We start from the raw sequence: 20,232 nt of genomic DNA on the forward strand, positions 1-20,232 counted from the left end.
GGTTTAGACATTTACGGTTGAAATGAAAGCCGCTCGGCGCTTCCTGGAGAGGTTTGAGTTTTGCTGAACTCGGTGTTCTGGATGGCCCGAGCTGACTCCAGGCAGCCTTCCCTCTGTGTTAACAAGAAATTATTTTGTCAGGGATTTTAGCTGCACTTGAGCCACCTCCAAAGAGACAATAGCTAACCGGGGGGGGGAAAGGCCGAAAGCACACGCCGCTCCGTGGGGCTGATACTGCTACAGCTCTCGGGATTTAGTGACCCCCCCGGTACAGCCCTGCTGGTCGATTTCCTCGCTGACGCTAGCTGTAAGTGTCTAGGCCTCATGGTCACAGGGAAAAGCTTGGACATGTGACCCCCCGCCCCCCCAGGCTCCAGGGCAGAGGAAGGCCAGACGTTGACTGATTGATTGATTTCAAAAACTCTCGTGATTTTGAAGCCAGTCTCGTGATTTGTGAACGTTTGGGTTGGGCAAAGGAGAGAGGAGGGGGAGACAGGAGAGGGGAGGATAAGGAGTGGGGTGGGGGTGGGGGGAGGGAAGAGTTGGGGAAGGGGAAGAAAGAAAGAGGAGGGGAGGACGGTGCCACAGTGCAAAGGGAGGAGTAAGGGGATAGGAGGGGGAGGAGCTGGGGGAAAGGGGAGGGGCGGAAGGAGAGAGAGGGGGAAGGGAGGGAGGGGAGGAGTAAGGGGATGGGAGAGGGAGGGAGGGGCAGGAGGTGGAGGAGTTGGGAGGGGAGGAGTAAGGGGATGGGAGGGACAAGAGAAAGAGGAGGGGCAGAAGGAAAGGGGGAGGGGCAGGAGATAGGGGAGGGGTGGAAGGAGGGGGAGGGGCAGGAGAAAGAGGCGGGGTGGAAAGAGGGGGAAGGGTAGGAGATGGGGTGGGCGGAGGGAGGGGGAAGGGGCAGGAGAAAGGGGCAGGGCAGAAGGAGGGGGGAAGGGCAGGAGAAAGGGGCGCGGTGGAAGGAGGGGGAGGGCAGGAGATGGGGCGGGGGCGGAAGAAGGGGGAGGGGCAGGAGAAAGAGGTGGGGTGGAAGGAGGGGAAGGGTAGGCGATGGGGTGGGTGGAGGGAGGGGGAAGGGGCAGGAGAAAGGGGCGGGGCAGAAGGAGGGGGAAGGGCAGGAGAAAGGGGCGGGACGAAAGGAGGGGGAGGGCAGGAGATGGGGCGGGGCGGAAGGAGAGGGAAGGGCAGGAGAAAGGGGCAGGATGGAAGGAGGGGGGGCAGGAGAAAGGGGCGGGACGGAAGGAGGGGGAAGGGCAGGAGAAAGGGGCAGGATGGAAGGAGGGGGGGCAGGAGAAAGGGGCGGGACGGAAGGAGGGGGAAGGGCAGGAGAAAGGGGCGGGGCGGAAGGAGGGGGAGGGCAGGAGAAAGGGGAGGGACGGAAGGAGGGGGAAGGGCAGGAGAAAGGGGCGGGACGAAAGGAGGGGGAGGGCAGGAGATGGGGCGGGGCAGAAGGAGGGGGAGGGCAGGAGATGGGGAGGGACGGAAGGAGGGGGAAGGGCAGGAGAAAGGGGTGGGACGGAAGGAGGGGGAAGGGCAGGAGAAAGGGGCGGGATGGAAGGAGGGGGAGGGGCAGGAGATGGGGCAGGGCGGAAGGAGGGGGAAGGGCAGGAGAAAGGGGCGGGATGAAAGGAGGGGGAGGGCAGGAGATGGGGCGGGGCGGAAGGAGGGGGAAGGGCAGGAGAAAGGGGAGGGACGGAAGGAGGGGGAGGGCAGGAGAAAGGGGCGGGACGAAAGGAGGGGGAGGGCAGGAGATGGGGCGGGGCGGAAGGAGGGGGAAGGGCAGGAGAAAGGGGCGGGACGGAAGGAGGGGGAAGGGCAGGAGAAAGGGGCGGGATGAAAGGAGGGGGAGGGCAGGAGATGGGGCGGGGCGGAAGGAGGGGGAAGGGCAGGAGAAAGGGGAGGGACGGAAGGAGGGGGAGGGCAGGAGAAAGGGGCGGGACGAAAGGAGGGGGAGGGCAGGAGATGGGGCGGGGCGGAAGGAGGGGGAAGGGCAGGAGAAAGGGGCGGGACGGAAGGAGGGGGAAGGGCAGGAGAAAGGGGCGGGGCGGAAGGAGGGGGAGGGGCAGGAGAAAGGGGCGGGGCGGAAGGAGGGGGAGGGGCAGGAGAAAGGGGAGGGACGGAAGGAGGGGGAGGGCAGGAGATGGGGAGGGACGGAAGGAGGGGGAAGGGCAGGAGAAAGGGGCGGGACGAAAGGAGGGGGAAGGGCAGGAGAAAGGGGCGGGATGGAAGGAGGGGGAGGGGCAGGAGAAAGGGGCGGGGCGGAAGGAGGGGGAGGGGCAGGAGAAAGGGGCGGGGCGGAGGGAGGTAGGGGAGAGGAGAAGAAAGGGGCGGGGGCGGTCTTCGTTCCGCCCAAGCGGACGCTCAAACGCCACAGCCCAGTCTGTTACGTCACCGCGATACCACCAGGCCATTGGTTGTGGAACCTCGGAGTGACAGGACTGAAAGCCAGTCAGAGTCTCCGAAGCTGAGCCCGAGGCCGAGGTGGGGGCGAGTGTTGCGCATGTGTGCTGTCGTGCGCGAGGGAAGCCACGCCCCACCGAGGGCAGCCGCGAGCTTCTGGTTGGTCCCGGCCGCTGCCACTCGACCTTCCGCAGCCAATGGCGAGGCGGCTGCGCGCTGACGCGTGGCGTGCCGTGCGCGCTGGCGTTGCGCGGTGGGCTACGGTACGGGCGCCTCGGTGTGAGGCTGGCGGGGCCGAGGCCGGGGCCGGACGGGCCGCAGAGACGGTGAGTGTGGGGCGCGTCCCCGTCCCGCGCCTGCTCGGGCCCCTCCCCCCCGTTCGGGGCGAGCATCTCCCCTCTGCTGCATCTCGCCCCTCCCCCACCCCGAGCCCGGGGCCCCTCCCCCCTCGGCCCCTCCCCCAGCCAGGGACCCCCGCCCCGATCCTGGCTTCTCCCGCGTGCTGCATCTCGCCCCTCCCCCACCCCGAGCCCGGGGCCCCTCCCCCAGCCAGGGACCCCCCCGCGCCCCGATCCTGGCTTCTCCCGCGTGCTGCATCTCGCCCCTCCCCCACCCCGAGCCCGGGGCCCCTCCCCCCTCTCCAGCCCCCCTCCCACACCCAGAGGTCTTCCCGCCCCGCTCCGGGCTTCATCCCCCCCCCCAAAACCAGCCTCCTCCCCTCCCCCCAGATTTCCAACCCCGCCCTGCTCCTGGGATCCCCCTTCCCTCCATCCCAACCAACCCCGCCCTGCTCCGGGCTTCATCCCTCCCCTCCTCCCTAAACCAGCCTCCTTTCCTCCCCCCAGATTCTAACCCCGCCCTGATCCAGGGATTCCCCTGTAATCCATTTTCCCTGATCCAGGGATCCCCCTTCCCTACCAACCCCGCCCTGATCCAGGGGATCCCTCTGTACTTCATTCCTTCCACTCCTAAACCAGCATCCTTCCCTCTCTGCAGCGCCCCTCCCCCCAGATTTCCAACCCCACCCTGGTCTGGGGGGTCCCCTGTAATCCATCCTCCCTGATCCAGGGGTCCACCTTCTCTCCACTACAACCAATCGCCTGGTAGGCACCGACTCCATGGGTGCTCCAGCTGTTCCATGGCATATAGGAGGTGCTGAGAGGGAGAGAGAAGAGTTGGGGCAGGAAGAGATGGGGGGAGGGGGCTTCGAGGAAAGGGTGGAGTGGAGGCGGAGCCTGCGATGGAAGGGGGGGTTGAGCGTCTCCCCCCACTTTGGTAAGTTGGTGCCCGTGAACTGCCCCCCCCTCCCCCCCAATACACACACCAACACTCTAATCCACTATGGTCTGGGAATCCCCTTCCCTCCAGCACACGAAACCCTGCCCTGATCTGGGGACCCCCTGTATTCCATCATCTGTGATCCAGGGATCCTCTACACTCAATTCAGCTAGATCCCCAAACCAAACATTGCCTGCCCCTTCCAAAGCAGGCATCCTACCCCATCCTTATCGAGAGTTACCCTTTACCCCCACTCCACCTAGGGAACCTTTTTCTCCTCCTCTGGATCCCCTACCTCACTCTGATTTGGGTTCCCATATATTACACGCTGGGTCAGACTAAAGGTCCATCTAGCCCAGTATCCTGTCCACTGACAGTGGCAAGCGCCAGGTGCCCCAGGCGGAATGAATAGAACAGGTAATGATCAAGTTATCTGTCCCCTGTCACCCATTCCCAACTTCTGGCAAACAGAGGCCAGGGACACCATCCCTGGCCATCCTGGCTAATAGCCATTGATGGACATATTCTCCATGAATTTATCTAGCTCTTTTTTGAACTTTGTTGTAGTCTTGGCCTTCACAACATCCTCTGGCAAGGAGTTCCACAGGTTGTGCGTTGTGTGGAGAAATACGTCCTCTTATTAGTTTTAAACCTGCTGCCTGTTGATTTAATTGGGTGACCCCTGGCTCTTGTGTTATGAGAAGGAGTAAATAACACTTCCTTATTTACTTTCTTCATAGCAGCCATGATTTTATAGACCTCTATCATATCCCCGCCTTAGTCGTCTCTTTTCCAATCTGAAAAGTTCCAATCTTATTAATCTCTCCTCATACAGAAGCCATTGCATCCCCCTAATCATTTTTGTTGTCCTTTTCTGAACCTTTTCCAATTCCAATATATCTTTTGTGAGATGGGGCAACCACATCTGCACGCAGTATTCAAGATGTGGGCAAACCATGGATTTATATAGAGGCAACATGATATTTTCTGGCCTATTCTCTCTCCCTTTCCTTATGATTCCCAACATTCTGTTCTCTTTTCTGACTGCCGCTGCGCATTGAGTGGATGTTTTCAGAGAACTATCCGCAGTGACTCAAAGATCTCTTTCTTGAGTGGTAACAGCTAATTTAGACCCCATCATTTTATATGGGATGTATTACATCACCTCCTCTTTCCCCAACTTGGGATCTGGTACTGCACCCTAAACCTGGGACACCCCACCCCCACCTCCCAAATGCAACCCATCAGCACACCCTCCCTTGTTCCTTTTGCCCGGGACATAATTCTTAATGTCTCTGCACTCTCCCCATGGATTCCAGAGTGCTCTTGCTAGAGATCCTGTCTCTTCTCCCCTTCTCTCAAAATGCACACGGAGACCATCTAGCCAAATTTCTTCCCCATTCCTATGTACCAGACAGAACACCTCCCATCTACTTGCTCTGATTCCCTTAAGATACTCACAGCTGTCTCTGCTAGACTCTGACTAGAGGTCTGTCTTCTCTGTCATGCTGGGTGACTGCACTGCCTTCTGTCCTCCTTATGTGTATACCCCTAAGGACATCCCATGGAGGAGATCTGTTATCCTTCCCTCTGTACCGAGACCTTTCTATAGAGATATTTTCCACAAAGCCTTGGATCACCCCAACTCTCTTGCTCCAGAAATCCCCTTATCCCTGAAATGCTTCCAGCAGGGATCCTTGCATCCCATTGGAACCCTCCTGCAAAGCCAGGCATGTGCCACTAATGGTCCATTGAGTGAGTCTATCTGGTATCCTGCTTCCTGCAGCAGCCAGCATTGAATGTTTCAGAGGGTGGCATAACCCTCCCTTCCTAAAATACCTCCTTGTGCAATCCCATTCCACTCTGGAACGCGCACATGCATTTCCTTCCTGACCACCCCCAGCTGGTCATCTCATGCCCTCGTGCTTTAGGGCTGATCGTCCTTATGATTTTGTCCTGTACAGCTGAAATTCTTTCCTAGTACCGTCTGATTTTTCTTTCTGGAACCTTAGTGCCCAACCCAGTTGCTTATTATCAAGTGGCAATGAGTTCTACAAGTTAATGTTAAGTAATGTTAACAGCTTCTTTCCTTCTATGAGTTAGAAATCTGTTTGTTTGTTTTTTTAAAATTCTGAGTGGGCTATTATGGGTCAGAATAGACAGAGAGAACCAAACTAGCTTTCATTGTGCCATAGTTCTGTACCGCCTTCCATTTTTCAGATCTCCCCTGTCTACACTTGATCAGGTTTGCTAGCCTCCTCTGGTCCTTTCTCTTTGCTCTTAACTGAAATGAGCAAACTGACTGCAGTACCTACGCTGAGGTTGTACCAACAATGTGTACGTTGTCACTGTTTTCTTATTGTTCTCCATCACTTCCTTAATATGCGGTGTTGTCCAGTCGTCAAGACACATTCACTGGGTTCTGTCCTTGGTTCTGAGAGCAGGGTCTAATGGGGAGACCAGGGGAGTGGGAGTTAATACTCCTGGCTTCCATTCCTGGTTCTTCCACCCCGCCCTGCTTCACAGCTCGCTCTTTCTCCTGGCGGGGTCACTCATACTTCACAAAGGGGACTGTGATGCTTTGATGTCGGTCACATGCCTGGAGATCCTGGAAATAACAAGTTCTAGAGAAGGACCCAAGTGTGGTTCTTCCAGTTATCCAGTAACAAAGATCTCCAGGCATCTCATATACTTGGAGGCAGCACTGAGCGGAAAAGGGGTGGTGTGGGGGAGATTGGGGGTACACATTGGGGACAGTGGTGGCATCTGGGCTTGGGGCTCGGGAGAGCCAAGTTGAGTTTGTGGCTGTGTTGTAGACGCAATGTCTTCACAGCCGGAAAGGCATGGGTTGGATAGCCAGTCCTAGTGGAGACAGGGCACAGGGAGTTTTAACCTCAGGTAGGTGGGCTCCACCCTAGGGAAGAATAAAATAAACTGTAACCAAGGATGGGGTGGGGGTGGGGAGGAACCCAAGAAGATAATTGCTGAATTTCAGCCCATGCGCACACAGGCCACAAAGAGGAAATGTCTCACTGCTGGGAGATCTCTTTGGATTTGTCTTCGCTGTGCAATTTGACCCCTTGAGTTGGCCTAGCTTGAGAACTGCCACGCTGCAAAATCTGCAGTTACTGCATCCATGTTGGTGCTATCCTCGCTTGTGTGAGGCGCTGCAACTTCTGTGGGAGGTCGTACCCCATGGTGCTTAACTCTGCGCTAATCTGAACTCTCCCTATCAATCGTGTCGCGGTGGCTTGTGGGACAATTTGTCTGCCCGTTCCGGCCAGCTGGGCAGAATCAATGAAAACAAGGCCTTGGGGAGGTAGCGGTCCCGTGGCTTGTTCCTCTTGAAACCAGTCTGGACAAAAGGCTGAGGAATGAACCCTAGGGAACTAATGAGTGATTCGGAGAGAGCTCTTCTGTCATCATCTGTGATGTGCCAAGATGGAGGGGGTGAAATTCTCACCCTCTTTTTCGAGGCCTTCTGGTGTCCTTGCTCTGAAGCCTTCCGAGAAGATGCTCTTTTGGTTTGTGCCAAGCACAAAGAGAACCTCCCTCATCTACAGAATAATCCCAAGCCTGAAATCTTTCTGGTCAGCACCACCACTGTGTCGTCCTACAGAAGGCATGGGATGAAGACACGCCTAGCTCCAAAGAGATGCTGAGAGAGCGCTGGGAACTCTTCCTGCTGGTAGTTGATCTCAATGCTCATGGGTATCATGAAGGAGCAAGATATCCAGATGGTGTCAAACATGGGGAAAGCAGCAGGGGACTGGCAAGGGTCGGTGTGTAGGGTGAGAGCGGACACCGTGAGACACTGAAACTGGTGGTGCCGGCCAGGCAGAGCGGGGGATGTTCCCTTCTTCAGAGGAAGGCACAAGAAACCCGGTAGCTAGCCCTGGCTGCTGTTGTGGGGGCTCGCCCCGTCGCAGCATAGGCTGGAATGCAGTTGCGGGCAAGTTTTAAAGTCGAGCGGGAGGGAGGGAGCCTTTGGAAGGCCGCAAAGAGGGAGGGGTAACGTGGGCCAATAGGCTGAGGAAGGTGATGGGTCTGGCTTCTCAGAGTTCAAAGTCTTTGCTGAATGAGGCAAACGCCGAGGCTCTTCTGAAGCAGCAAGTGGATGGAGAAGCACGCCAAAAATTTGGCCCGGCTAGCCTGTCGGAGCTGAGCTGCTCCTGTAGTGCAATCTCCAGATCGAGTTTGGGGGGCAGGGGAGGGTTTTTTTATATACTGTATTTTAGCACCGTTGAAGAGGAAGGATGGCCTAGTGGTTATGGAGCAAGCCTGGGACCTGTTCCCTGCTCTGCTGAAGTGATCCTGTGTGACCATAAGTCAGTTGCCTCTCTCTGCCTGAGTTTCCTCATCTGTAAAATGGGCATGCTAGCCCTGCCCCAGCTCACAGGATGTAGGGAGGATGAGTCCATTGTGAGGTGGTCAGATGCCACGGTGACCGGGGCCATATAAGTAGAGGGATTGGCTTTACAACATGCTGACATCCGTTGGAGACTAAATCCTCTATCTATCTGTGGAGCAGGTACAGCCCTGGTAGTGGTAGGGGGAGCTTCCCTTTACACGCCGCCCCCTCCCACTCATGTGCCTTAGCCCTGCCCTGGGGAAACCAGCTCTCATATGATGGTCCATTCAAATCTCGTCTTCCGGAGGTATCAGTCACTTGTCTGTTGTGGTGGCTTTTGTGACAACCTGTTGGGTGCTGGTCTGAGACCCATCACATTCATTTCAGAATGTGGGTAGGGCACTGCACTGGGACCCAAGAGAGCTGGATTCTGTCCCCTGTTGGGTGACCTTGGGCAAGTCACTTCCCTCTTCTGTGCCTCGGTTTCCCCACTTTATGGGGGAAATGGAGGCACAACGCTCTAAAATGCTTTGTGGTCTACAGATGAAAAGAGCTAGGTGGTATAATAGTAACTTTTCAAAGCAGGAGGTGGAGGGCAGCGTGTAGAACGGATTTCCAGATGGTGACTGCTGTCAGCCAGTGGCAGGAGTTGCCAGCTCATAGAGAACAGATCTTCAGGCACGGATAACAGAAGAGGGGGTGAAATTCCTCCCTTTTCTTTGTGCTAGCCTGGGAACCAAGTTGCGACTGATGAGCTAAAGCCGGTGCGGAAGCTTGCACAAGGTTAATATTTGAGGGTCAGACTCAGGAATCGGATAGCTGGTGGGATGAGATACAGAAGCCTCGGATCTCCTGTATGCTGGTTCTGATCCAGTCCAGGGCTACCCCAAACCGGCTGCCATGATGGTGGCTGGGTGCCAGCCTGATTCCCAATGGGACGTGTCCACATCACTGAACCCCCTGCTGCCTCTGGTGCTAACTAGGGGGGCCCCTTAGGAGCAACCTCAGCAGGGAGAGAGGCGCGAATGAGTTGGGGGTCTGGATTTCCAGTGGGAGTTGCTGGGGGTTGGCACCTCTCAGGCTGGCCGCGTCTCCGGGGGCTGTAGAAATGCAAACTGCCGGCCTCCTCCAGTGGGGATGTGGCGTGTGCTCTGCATCGGTCCGCCCAGCTGCATGACATCGATTGCTGCTTGTGTCTCCTGGGTCCCCTCTGAAGCTTAGGCCGCTGGTGGCCAGCACTCCCTCCGAAGGTGTAATTACAGCGGGCTGCGTCGTTGCTCCTGTCTCCTTACCTCCGGGAGCCGGCTTAGTTTGGCTCTAATGATAGCGTCCAGTGGGGAGAGACCCAGACAGCAGCTTCCCTTCAGTCTCTCTTCAGACACACGCCTTTTCAGAAGGGTTTGACAGCCTCGCACTTTAAAAATTGCTATGTCTCCCTTCGCCGCCATCCCCATCCCTCCACTTGGCCGTGGCTAGCGCACATGGACAACAGTGCACAGGGCGCGATTGTAACCTGGCCGCCTCCAGCAACGCTGACAGGAAATAGCACCCAGGCCAACGGGCAGAGGGGAAAACACTGGGACAAAGGATGCTTCATTCAGCAGGGTCCAGACGCTGCTTCCACTTACTGCATTAGCCTAGGACTTGGGAGTTCAAGTCTTACTTCCCCCACAGACTCCCTGTGTGACTGTGTCATTTAGCTCCATCCGTGCCTCAGTTTCCCCATTGGTGCGTGGGGATAATAGCACATCACTCATAGGCAGGCTTGGAGGGATTAGATTTTTATTGGTAATTGTCACTAAACATAGACTTCACTGCACCCCCAAACCCAGGGAAAATATTTCCCAATGATGATCGAAATTGGCGGGCTTATTAGAGTCCAAATCCAGTGATCAAGACTTTTGAATTAGGCTCGTCACAAGCAAAAGACTATTTACCTTTGTATGTTTTGACATGTGAGGTTGACAGTTTGTGTTTTAATGGTTTCTAAACCACTGGCTTTTTGGAACTCAGCATCCGCTGTCAATAAATATTTGTCTGACCCCATGTCTCCAATTTCCCAAAACAGTGAAAATTTAAATAGATAAAAATTGGGGTGGGGAATGCTTAAAAAATAAACCTTTATAATCTGTGGAAATGATCGAAAAATAAAATTGAGTTCTTCTCGGAGGGCATAAATATATTAGATTGAGACACTGAGGTTGCTAATGGGGTCAATAGATTCCTTTGTATAGATCCAAGATATATTGATTGTCTTCGATTGCTGCAGAGACTGACGCAATATATAGGTGCTGAGTACCCGTGGAAAGGGGTACGCTGCTCCAAAGAAGTGGAGTGTACCCGTGCGGTCTTAGGGTTTACCTGCTTGTATCTGATTGCTCTTATTTTTATAGTGTCGTCGTCTCTGTGTCTGTCTGTAGTCACAGCCTGCAGAAACTGACCTATCTTACATCCGTATCTGAATGCCTCACAATCTTTAGAGTATTTATCCTCCTAACATACCTGTGAGGGAGGACCTAGCAGGATAGAGACCCGGCTTGGGATTTGAGGCCTGGTTCCATTGGTGGCCTTGGATAAGTCATGTTCCCTCTCTGCCCCAGTATCCCCATCTGTAGATGGGGAAAATGGGACTGACCTCCCTTGAAGCATTTTGAGATTGGGTGAGGAAAAGCGCTAGATGTTGTTTGTCTCCCATTGCTGCCTCAGTTTCCCCAGCTGTACAGACTACATCACTTGTCTCTGTGTGACTCTTGGCTCTAGCAGAGCAGGGAATTGAACCCAGGTCTCCTGAGTGCCACGCTGGTGCTTTAACCACTGGGCCATGCTTCCTCCAGGATCCAAAGGAGGCCAGATGACAGGTGGTCCTAGTCTCTGAGCCAAATTGCAGTGTCTGTGCTGAGCATGGCAGTGTCTGAGACAGCCTGAGAAGACCGTTGAGCTAGGCCCCGCACTGGATGAGGAGGCAAAGGGAGAGAGTGCGGCATGAGGGTGACTCAAATCAGCTGATGGGGAGTCAGGACTCCTGGGTTCTATTCCCATCTCTCCCGCGACTAGCCTTCGGCTCTGTGCCTCAGTTTCTCCGTCTGTAAAATGGGGATGGTGCTGCTTTGTAAAGGTCTCTGAGGTCTGCCAATGAAAAGCAGTAGATAAGAGCTGGGGTTTATGATATATTTATTACTACCTGGGTTTCATGCAGCAGGGGTGATGCTGCAGGGTCTCTGCGATTGGGGCTGGGGTTTAGAGAGAGGCATCCCGTTGAAGTGGCCAGAGCGGCTGTCAAAAGGCAGAGTCTCCCCTCCTGAGCTGGAACCCAGGCTGCGATGCTGGGGCTAACGCCCCAGTGGTGCCGAGAAGCACCATGGAATGGCCAACGAGCATAAGGAGTCCGTAGCAGAGCTAGGATGAAGATGTGGGGATCCTGACCCTTTGCTCTGAGCACTAGGCTGTGCTACCCACTGTGTTCATGGTGGCAGCATTGTACACTGGGCCTTGTCCATATTAAAGAGAGGGGGCAGGCTGCAAGTTGCCTTGGATGGCTCCCAAGGGCTGCATTCTTGGTATGGTATGTCCTGCCTTGCCAAGTCAGAGCACGGTCCAGCCGTTTCAGCAGCTCAATCAGGAAACCAGACGTCTCTCTCCAACAGTTGGTCTGTGTCCACCACCTCTGGACTCTGTTGGAAAAGCATCTCTGCTTTTCCTTTTGTTTTTTAAATACGTAGAGGCAGAGCTAATCCCACTGCAGACAGAGCCAGCAAACATGCCTTCCGTTGTGCAGACACAGTCTATAAACCCTCTTAGACACAGCGCGAGGTGCTGTCTGAATGCTTTGTTGGGCTTCAGAAAGCTATAGCTTCAGACAGAAAATCGAGGTGTGCAAACAGCACAGGAAAGTCAGTCGTGGGAGCTCAGGAGTTCAAGACGTCTTGTGTGAGAATTCCACACCCGTTAGGCTATGGGGGGCAGGGGGAATATCTGAGACAGTTACGTGGCTGGAATATGAAGCACCTGTTGTCCTTCCACTCAGCCAAAGCTGCTTCTTTTTCTCATACAGTCTTCAGCATTGTCAGTTCTGAAGTGCTGTGTCTGCAGAATGGCTGTGCCGCAGAGCTGATGTCCCCCCGCCCACCACCACCACTGCAGCTAGTGTGCTTCTTCCCTGCCTTTGAGAGACCCCCACCCCACACCCACATCCTGCTAAGAGGGAGTTCTTTCTCCACAATCTAGTTAATCCCCTCTTGGAGCAAAAAGGGGCAAGGAATTTTGGGTTCCTAGATAGGCCCCTCTGGATTACAAAGAGACTGCAACAAAAGGGTCGTTAAGTTCCCCTTGTGACGCTGATTTGTGCCCGGGATCCCCATCTGCTCAACCCACTGTTGCGTGGATCTCCCGATGGCCAGAGACTTAATGGGGGAGTCTCCTGATAGGAGAAAATGGGTCTTGAATTGTTTGTTTGCTGAATAGGCTTTGAAAGCCAGTTTCCTTTTCAGCCCCCTTACGGCTACTATCCCTCTTACTCCTGTCTTATCTCTGCTTCTCTTGGGCGGTCCTGATCCTCAGTATTGTGCTTGCGTGCCAGGAGCAGGTGACTCTCCAGAGACGCCGGTGACGTGAAATCTTGTTGGTTTCACAGCAAAAGTTAAAAGCAGCTGTAGGTCCTAATGCTTGCCCTGAAAATGCTCCCTTTTGAGGCTTTACAGTTGCATTTCCCTACCCTGTATGTTTCAATCTTCCATTGGGGCTGTGTAGAGGGAGTCACAGGAACATAAGGGGAAACAGCCAGGAACCAGCCAGGATGATAGTACCCAAAGTGCTGCCGCATGCATGGAGGAAATTGAGGGCAAAAAGACGTTTTTTTTGCTCATCTGTGAGTGTGATTTTAGATGCCTTAATAGTAGCTAAAACATCTTCTGACAGAAGTGACTTATTGTAAGTCAGTGGTGTGTTAGAAATGTGTCTTGACTGGAAGGTGAATTTCACTGAGGGTTTTATTTGGATTTAGATCTTCCCCCTGCTGTGCATACCACCCGACAGTGCAGCCTTCTGCTGTGTACGAGAACCAGGAAGTGGAACCGACTGTAAATAGGGGAGAGAACAGATTCCACTGTGAGTGAAGTGCAAAAAGCAAACATATTTTCTGAAAGGTCCCCCCCAACGACCTGTGGTACTTGAATTGCCCGCATCACCATAAATCAATGGTTTGCAACCTATTTTCATTTGCGGACCCTTAAAGAATTTCAAATGGAGGTACAGACCCCTTTGGGAATCTTAGACATAGTTTGTAGACCCCCCGGGGTCCGTGGACCACAAGTTGAAAACCACTGCTGTAGAATCAAAGCATCTTGCAATCTTTAACTTATTTATCTTCACAACCCCCTTTGTGAGGCAGGGCAGTGCTATTTAGATGGGCCTCTTCTGAGGTCACACAGGAAGTCTGGCAAAGCGAGGTATTGAACTCCAGACATCCCAGGTTAGCAACCTTAACCGCTCCTTCCTCCATCACAGGTCCCAAATGAGAACTTTAGGTGTGTGAGCTGTCTAGTTAGCATAACACCTGAATCAGCCCGTTGGAAGGAAAACTAAAGTGAGCCCAGTGTTGGCTCTCCAAAGGCAGAGATCTCACAAGCTGTGCCTGAGTCCTCCAAGGCGATGTCCAGGAAAAGTGAGATGTAACATTCCTGACATTCTTAAAAAGGAAAGTCTCCCTGCTTGTTTGGTTTTTTTTAAGCTTAAAAAGGATTGGAGGGAGCGTGTATGTTTTGCAAGCATAGCTGTGTTAACTAAGAGTGTGGGGATAAAAATCAGCACCCCTAACCGATGTAGGTGTGCCAGCAAACCTGGTGTGGACACAGCTATACCCGCAAAGCCTTCGTAGTGTGGATACACCCCAGGTCTTTGACTTTGCAGGCCTCCTGTGTGTTTATAATGTACGTCCTTCAGCTTAGACTGTTTTGCCTCTTGAATGCTGTTAGTTCTGCTGTGTGGGCAGCAATCAGTGCAAGAGAAGACTTTAAATGTAAAAATCCCCTCTCCCTGGCTTTCCAGGTTTCTATCTTATTGGGCAGGGCAGAAGAGAGAAGATCTCCTTTTTCCAAAACCTAAACTTTGGCCCCGAACCATCCTTTTCCACCAGTGGCTGGCCCTGACTTGATTCTTGCTATCAGCTCGCTTGTCACAGTGCTGCTTTCAAATCTCGCTTCACGTCTTGTTAGGGCAGCCCTGGGGTTGGGGGGAGTTGGACCTGCTTGGGTTGGTTGGCTGCATGCGAAATGAACAAAGATGAACTTGCAGTTCGGGGCAGGGGGAGGGAAGGAGAGGGTTTATGGTACTGTAGCAATGTGGTTGCCCAGGATTGGCTGGTTGGGTCTCTCTGATCAGGTACCCTGCCCTTGTATCACTACCCTGCCTCGCCTGGTTGGTCTGTTATTCCATCTGGCACCTTCCTGCCGCACTGGGTCAGACGGCTGCTCTACCTTGCCTGCTGTCCGGTCTCTATCAACATCCAGTGCCTGATGCTTAAGGTGAATCCCCTTCTCATCCAACCAGCTCAGTCTAGTAACTTTCCCTTTAAGCTAAAGGGGTGACTTGATCCCAGTCTATAAATACCTACGTGGGGAACAAATATTTAACACTGGGCTCTTCAGTGTAGCAGACAAAGGTCTAACGTGATCCAAAGGCTGGAAGTTGAAGCTAGATAACTTGAGATTGGAAATCAAGCATACATTTTTAACGGCGAGAGTAGTTGACCCTTGGGATATTGTTTCAATGGTGGTCATGGATTCTCCATCACGGACCATGTTTAAATCAAGACTAGACGTTTTTCTGAAAGCTCTGCTCTAGGAATTATTTTGGGACAGGTCTCTGGCCTGTGTTATCCAGAAGGTCAAACTAGGTGATCACAATGGTCCCTTGGAATCTGTGAATTGCACAATACCGTATGTGGGGGAAACAGGGGAGAAAAGTGAATTCGTCTCTCCCACCTGAGGTCTGATTTGCACCAACGTTGCTGGTCATAAAGCTGTCCAGATGCAATAGTTGACTCTCTCTGATCTCCTGTGGCGATGAGTTCCGCAAGTGGGCTTTCTGCTGGGCTCAGCGTGTAGCCTGTTGCGTGTTTGGATGTGTCATCGTCCCGACTGTCTGTTGTTGTAAAGCAAGAGAGGCCTTAAACCTGGTTATAGAACAATGCAGGCTGTGCTCCGGGGTGGCCAATCTTTCTTAATCGATCTCATATTTCTTTTTCCTTGCAGGGATCTCCAAGGCAGTCTGTTTAGAGGAGAGCCCTGCAAAAGGATCTACACGGAGAAAGATCTTTTGGGACAATCTCCCCCCCACACATGTGATCCCAGCTTCACTGGCAGCAGGATTTGCATTCCAGGTCGTGCCCTCCTCCATCTCTGGGCCAAACCGTAGGACTTAAAGCTGAAACCATGTGAGGGGGTTTCCCTTGCTCCCCCCTCTCCCCTGACCCCCTTCCCTCCCCTCCCCCTCCCCCCCAGCCTTGGGCGTGTCGCTGTCGAGCCACGTTGACGCGCCTGCCACCATGATGTTCCGGGATCAGGTGGGAATCCTGGCCGGCTGGTTCAAAGGCTGGAATGAATGCGAGCAGACGGTGGCTCTGCTCTCCCTCCTCAAGCGTGTCACTCGCACCCAAGCCCGCTTCCTGCAGCTGTGCCTGGAGCACTCGCTGGCCGACTGCACCGAGATCCACATCGTGGAGTCGGAGGCCAACAGCGCAGGTAAGTTTGGGCGCAGCTTCGGGACGCAGCTGCTGTCGGTCAAGCGGAGCTGTTTCCCTCCCTCCCTCTCCCCCCCCCCCCCCCCCCGTCTGAGGTGGAGCAGACTGGGTTTAGCATCAGGACTGGGGTGGGTTTAGATCAGCATAGTTTAATCCGACTCTCCCCTCTCTGAACTATAAAACGAGTCCATTGTTGAGGTATGTGAGACTAACAGTCTCTGAAAAGCAGCCATGTCTGGGGCGAGACAGGGCAGCTGATAACAGCTTTGCAACAACACTATACAGTGGTTTAGGGTGGAAAAGGAGGCATGCTCTATCCATTGGGATTGTAAACCTCTTGGGTCAGGGGACCGTCTCCTTTGTCTGTTTGTGTTGTATCTAGCACAATTGTGTCTGTAACTGGGGCTCCTAGGTGCTACCGTAATACACCTGTACAGCCCCTAGTGTAATGGGCTCCCAGTTCAAGGCTGGGCACAACTGTCATACAAATGGTGGTAATTTAGACTCTGCTCATTAAAGCTGGGATACCAGGGCAGCTCTTGCTTAATGGCTTCCCCCAAGACAGCAGCAGACAAGCTGGTGTAGTGGGGTGAGCCCTGATTCAGAAAGGAGAGTTGCCTGTCTTTCTTTCTGCAGGATGGCTGGGCCCCTTAGTGCTGCTCTGGGGCATGGGGGTCAATATGGTTTCCGAGGGGAGAGCTCCCCCTACTGAGCCTGGAACGCTGTGTAAACAGGAGATCTTGGTGACTAACATTGGAGCATGTGTATTGTCCTACACCAAAGATTGAAATAGACAATTGGTTTATATAATCCAGCCCACCGGGAATCAGGGCAGCATTCTTCCTAAGTACAATCCTCTCTGTGACCTAGTTCTAAACGTTCCAGGAGCCAGGGCTCCTTTTTCCATGGGAGGAGACTGTTCCCCAGCTTCAACTCAACCTCTGTTCCCCCTCCTCCATTTCATCCCCTTTCTTCCTGGTCCCACCCCCAGCCGCTCTCCCGCCTTTGCTATTCACATTCTTCAGATTCTTGGAGAGCAATTGCAGTGTGTTGGAACTACTTAACTCTCCTCCCTGGTATGCAGTAGCTGCTGTGTGTGTCTCTTTGCACTTGATCACTTAAGCATCTCAGAAGCACAGACGTTTAAAGCTCTTTCAGGGTAGATCTGGCCTTAATGCAGATGTATTTGTAGGGTGACTTGTTACTTAGCCTGGAGGCTGGCGACCCCTTATTTGAAGGCAAACATTTTCCTGAGCCTCTGACTCTTACTATAAAAGAGTAAAATATAAATAACAATCAGTGATAATGGTAAACCTGTATAACTTATTTGTGTGTTTTGAGGGGTTGATTGGAGAATGCTTGACCATGAAAAGGTCAAGATGTGCCAGAAATGGGGGAGTGAGATTTTCCTTGCTTTAGATTGTACTAAAACTTTTCAGCATCTGGTAACCCCCTTGAAGGTTGTGGCCTTCCTGGTTGAGAAATGCCTGGTCTAAAGTCTTGTATGCGTCCATGTTAAGACCTCCTCCCTTCCTTTCTCTCCTCTCCTCCCCACCCACTGGGCAGGGAATAAATATGGGGAAATCAAACTGACTTAATCAAACCAGGGAAACCCTCAGTGTGGACACTTAAGGCGTGTCGACATGGGGACCCTCAGGAAAATTAATTGGAATTAACCACAAGGTGTAAAATTAGTGACATCACTTTAAATTACTGGGTGGACACTCCCATTGTAAATTAAAATGGTCTTAATTTGATTTAGTTTAATTCACTTTGGAAGTGAATTATGAGAGTGAGGTTTTGAAATTGAATTAAACTAATCTGAATTAAGGCCACTCTCATTCTTAATGACAGGTTACAGAGTAGCAGCCGTGTTAGTCTGTATCTGCAAAAAGAAAAGGAGGACTTGTGGCACCTTAGAGACTAACACATTTATTTGAGCATACGCTTTCGTGAGCTACAGCTCACTTCATCGGATGCCTCTAAGGTGCCACAAGTACTCCTTTTCTTTTTTCTCATTCTTAATGAGTGCATCCACACGGAGCTTAGTGTAGTTTAACTAATCCACTTTGAATGTACACGTCTAGTGACTTTTTACCAGTAATAGCCTTAATGCAGGTGCAGTTACACCCACGTAAGGTGCTTTTATTCCAATACAGCTTATTTTGCTTTGCCAAAAGCAGGGTAAGCTATACCAGTATAACTCCATCTAGGGTGGGTGGTTGTGTTTTTTTTGCCACTCAAACTATGCTGGTGGCAATGGGGTGGCATCTGCCCTTGAAATATCCTGGTGTGCAGATGTAAAGCGGGGTGGCCAAACTTACTGACTCTCTGAGCCACATGCAGTAATCTTCAGAAGTTTGAGAGCCGCAAGACATGCGCAACCTGCCCCGCCGGGCGGCGCCTGCTGGGACTAAAGCCCCGAGACCCCCCTCCCTGCAGGGCAGAAGCCCCAACCCCTCCCTTCCCCCCTCCCCCCAGTCTGGTAGATGGAGAAGCGGGGGAGGGGCTCCATGAGCCATACTTGAACTGTGAAAGAGCCGTGGTTTGGCCATGCCATATATAAAGTATCAGCAAGACCCTAACTCTTTTTTTTTTTTTTTTCTTCAGTCTTCATTTTGTAGCTAACTTGGTTAAAAGCGTGTGTGTGTGTGTGAGTGATTAACTTTTTATTAATTTTCCTAAAGAAACAATAAAAAACTACAAACAGGTAAAGGACTTGCAGCTTGTATGATGTTACCAGTTACTGCCCCTTTCACAGGATAGCCAGTAAGATTACGCAGTTACGCGACTTTACAACTTGTCAGAGCTGCAAGACGAGACAACACAAAATCAGACAATATTACGCAGACATAACGTGCTAGGGTGAGAGTAATAATAATAAAAAGACATGCCCAAATAGGCAACAAAGGGAAGTGGGGGCTTTTGAAGAGGAGGGGGAAAAGCAGAGGTGTAAAATAATACCAGACTGCCATTCGTCTGAGCTAGCTTCGTGTTTTTGATCCAAAAGGATCAAGAAACAGGGCCATACTGTTTGGTCAGACCAAAGGTCCATCTAGCCTGGTATCCTGTCTTCCGACAGTGGCTAATGGCAGGTGCTTCAGAGGGAACAAACAGAACAGGGAATCATTAAGTGATCCATTCCCAGCTTCTGGGACACCAGATTTCTTTGACTTCCTATCATTTCTCTCTACGTCATTAAGCTGTTCCTTAACTCAGTTCCGCCCCCAAAATCAGCACGATCAAAACTCTTTAGACAGTTTAACATTGTTTCCATCTAGCTGAAGCTAAATACATAACGCCAGCCGTACAATATGCACTCAGCCAAAAGTATTTAGCCATTTCCCGTCTTCGGTAGCCAGTTTTTAAAGCAAAGTAAAACTTAACCATCTAAGGGGCCTCTTGTTTTGTTCCTAAAAGGAAATGATCTGAATTGAAAGGACTGTTTGATTTAAAAACCAGTAATGAGTGAACTGTAAAAAGCGTGTTGCTTTTCAGCTGGGAAGAAATGTTAGATTCGGAATGTCGGGCCTCAGAACAGGCTAGATTTAAAAAGAAGTTCTACCTATTCGGTGTTTTTTTTAAAGCAAGAGCTCTTGATTCAGCTAAAATCCCCCCTCTTGCTTGTGCCACACTTCAGCTCGCATGTGAATTTTAACAGCCTCGTTCCAGAATTCCCCCATGGGGTGATTTGAGATTGGAAACGTGGCCAACCCTGTGCAGCCTGGTACCCTTTTAGCCCCCAGCTGTTCATCGAGGGACCAAGGACCACACTCACCCACAGAGATCTGGCAAAGCAAATCTTGTCAAGTTTGCACAGGGCCTGTCGGCAGCTTGCGGGAGACACTCGCTGAATCGTTGGCCTCAGCCTCTGCGGCCTAGCCTTTCCCTAAGCCTTAATTTCCAGGTTAAAAATAGCTGTCTGTGTGTGATGGGAGATGCCCCTGAGGTAGCCGCTCTGTCCTCTCCAAGTGTGTCTCCTGCTCCCTGGCTGAGATTGCGTGCTCTGCTAGGGGCAGGCAGGAATGGGTCATAGCCCAGATTGGAGTGTCAAACGCGTACTTGTTTCTACAGTTGCTCTGGCGATGTGTGGATCCCCCTAAATAAACCATGAAGGCAATAGATTCCAGTTCCGTTAATCAGACCACCCATCCTCCTGGGAACTCAGGACTTGGGCCGAGCCAGTGCTTTTCATCCAGAGATCTTTAAGCGCCCTGCAAACGTATGGTTATCCCTGCTTTACAGATAGGGAAACTGAGGCGCGGGGCAAGGCAGTGACTTTCCCTTGCTCTCTCAGCAAATCGGTGGAAGAGGTAGGAATAGAACCCAGGCGTCCTGACCCTCCAGGCCTGTGTCATGCCCACACTGTCTCCCTTACAGGGGACTCTCGAGAGTGGAGTAGCGGCACAAGTCCCCACTGTGCAGAGCAGTAGAAGGGGGCCCTGTGCAGTTGTGGGGTCACCCCTCT

The 20,232-nt window shown here is 52.5% G+C and overlaps 1 protein-coding gene across 2 annotated transcripts in view; it reads left to right on the forward strand.

Annotated features, from left to right (window-relative positions):
• Positions 1-2,597: 2,597 nt before the first annotated feature.
• The window catches only part of SAMD4B (sterile alpha motif domain containing 4B), a 34,394-nt gene continuing 16,759 nt past the window's right edge, over positions 2,598-20,232 (forward strand). Inside the window, exons 1-3 of one of the 2 annotated variants that reach the window (XM_077840339.1) lie at positions 2,669-2,726; positions 14,405-14,547; positions 15,277-15,765. In XM_077840339.1, the coding sequence (XP_077696465.1) occupies positions 15,570-15,765 (196 nt within the window). In that variant the 5' untranslated portion in view covers positions 2,669-2,726; positions 14,405-14,547; positions 15,277-15,569. Of the gene's footprint in view, positions 2,727-14,404; positions 14,548-15,276; positions 15,766-20,232 lie in introns of both variants that reach the window. The other variant, XM_077840338.1, reaches the window with a different exon arrangement.

Source organism: Eretmochelys imbricata, chromosome 23 (genome assembly GCF_965152235.1).
Source record: "Eretmochelys imbricata isolate rEreImb1 chromosome 23, rEreImb1.hap1, whole genome shotgun sequence".
Taxonomy (NCBI): Eukaryota; Metazoa; Chordata; order Testudines; family Cheloniidae; genus Eretmochelys; species Eretmochelys imbricata.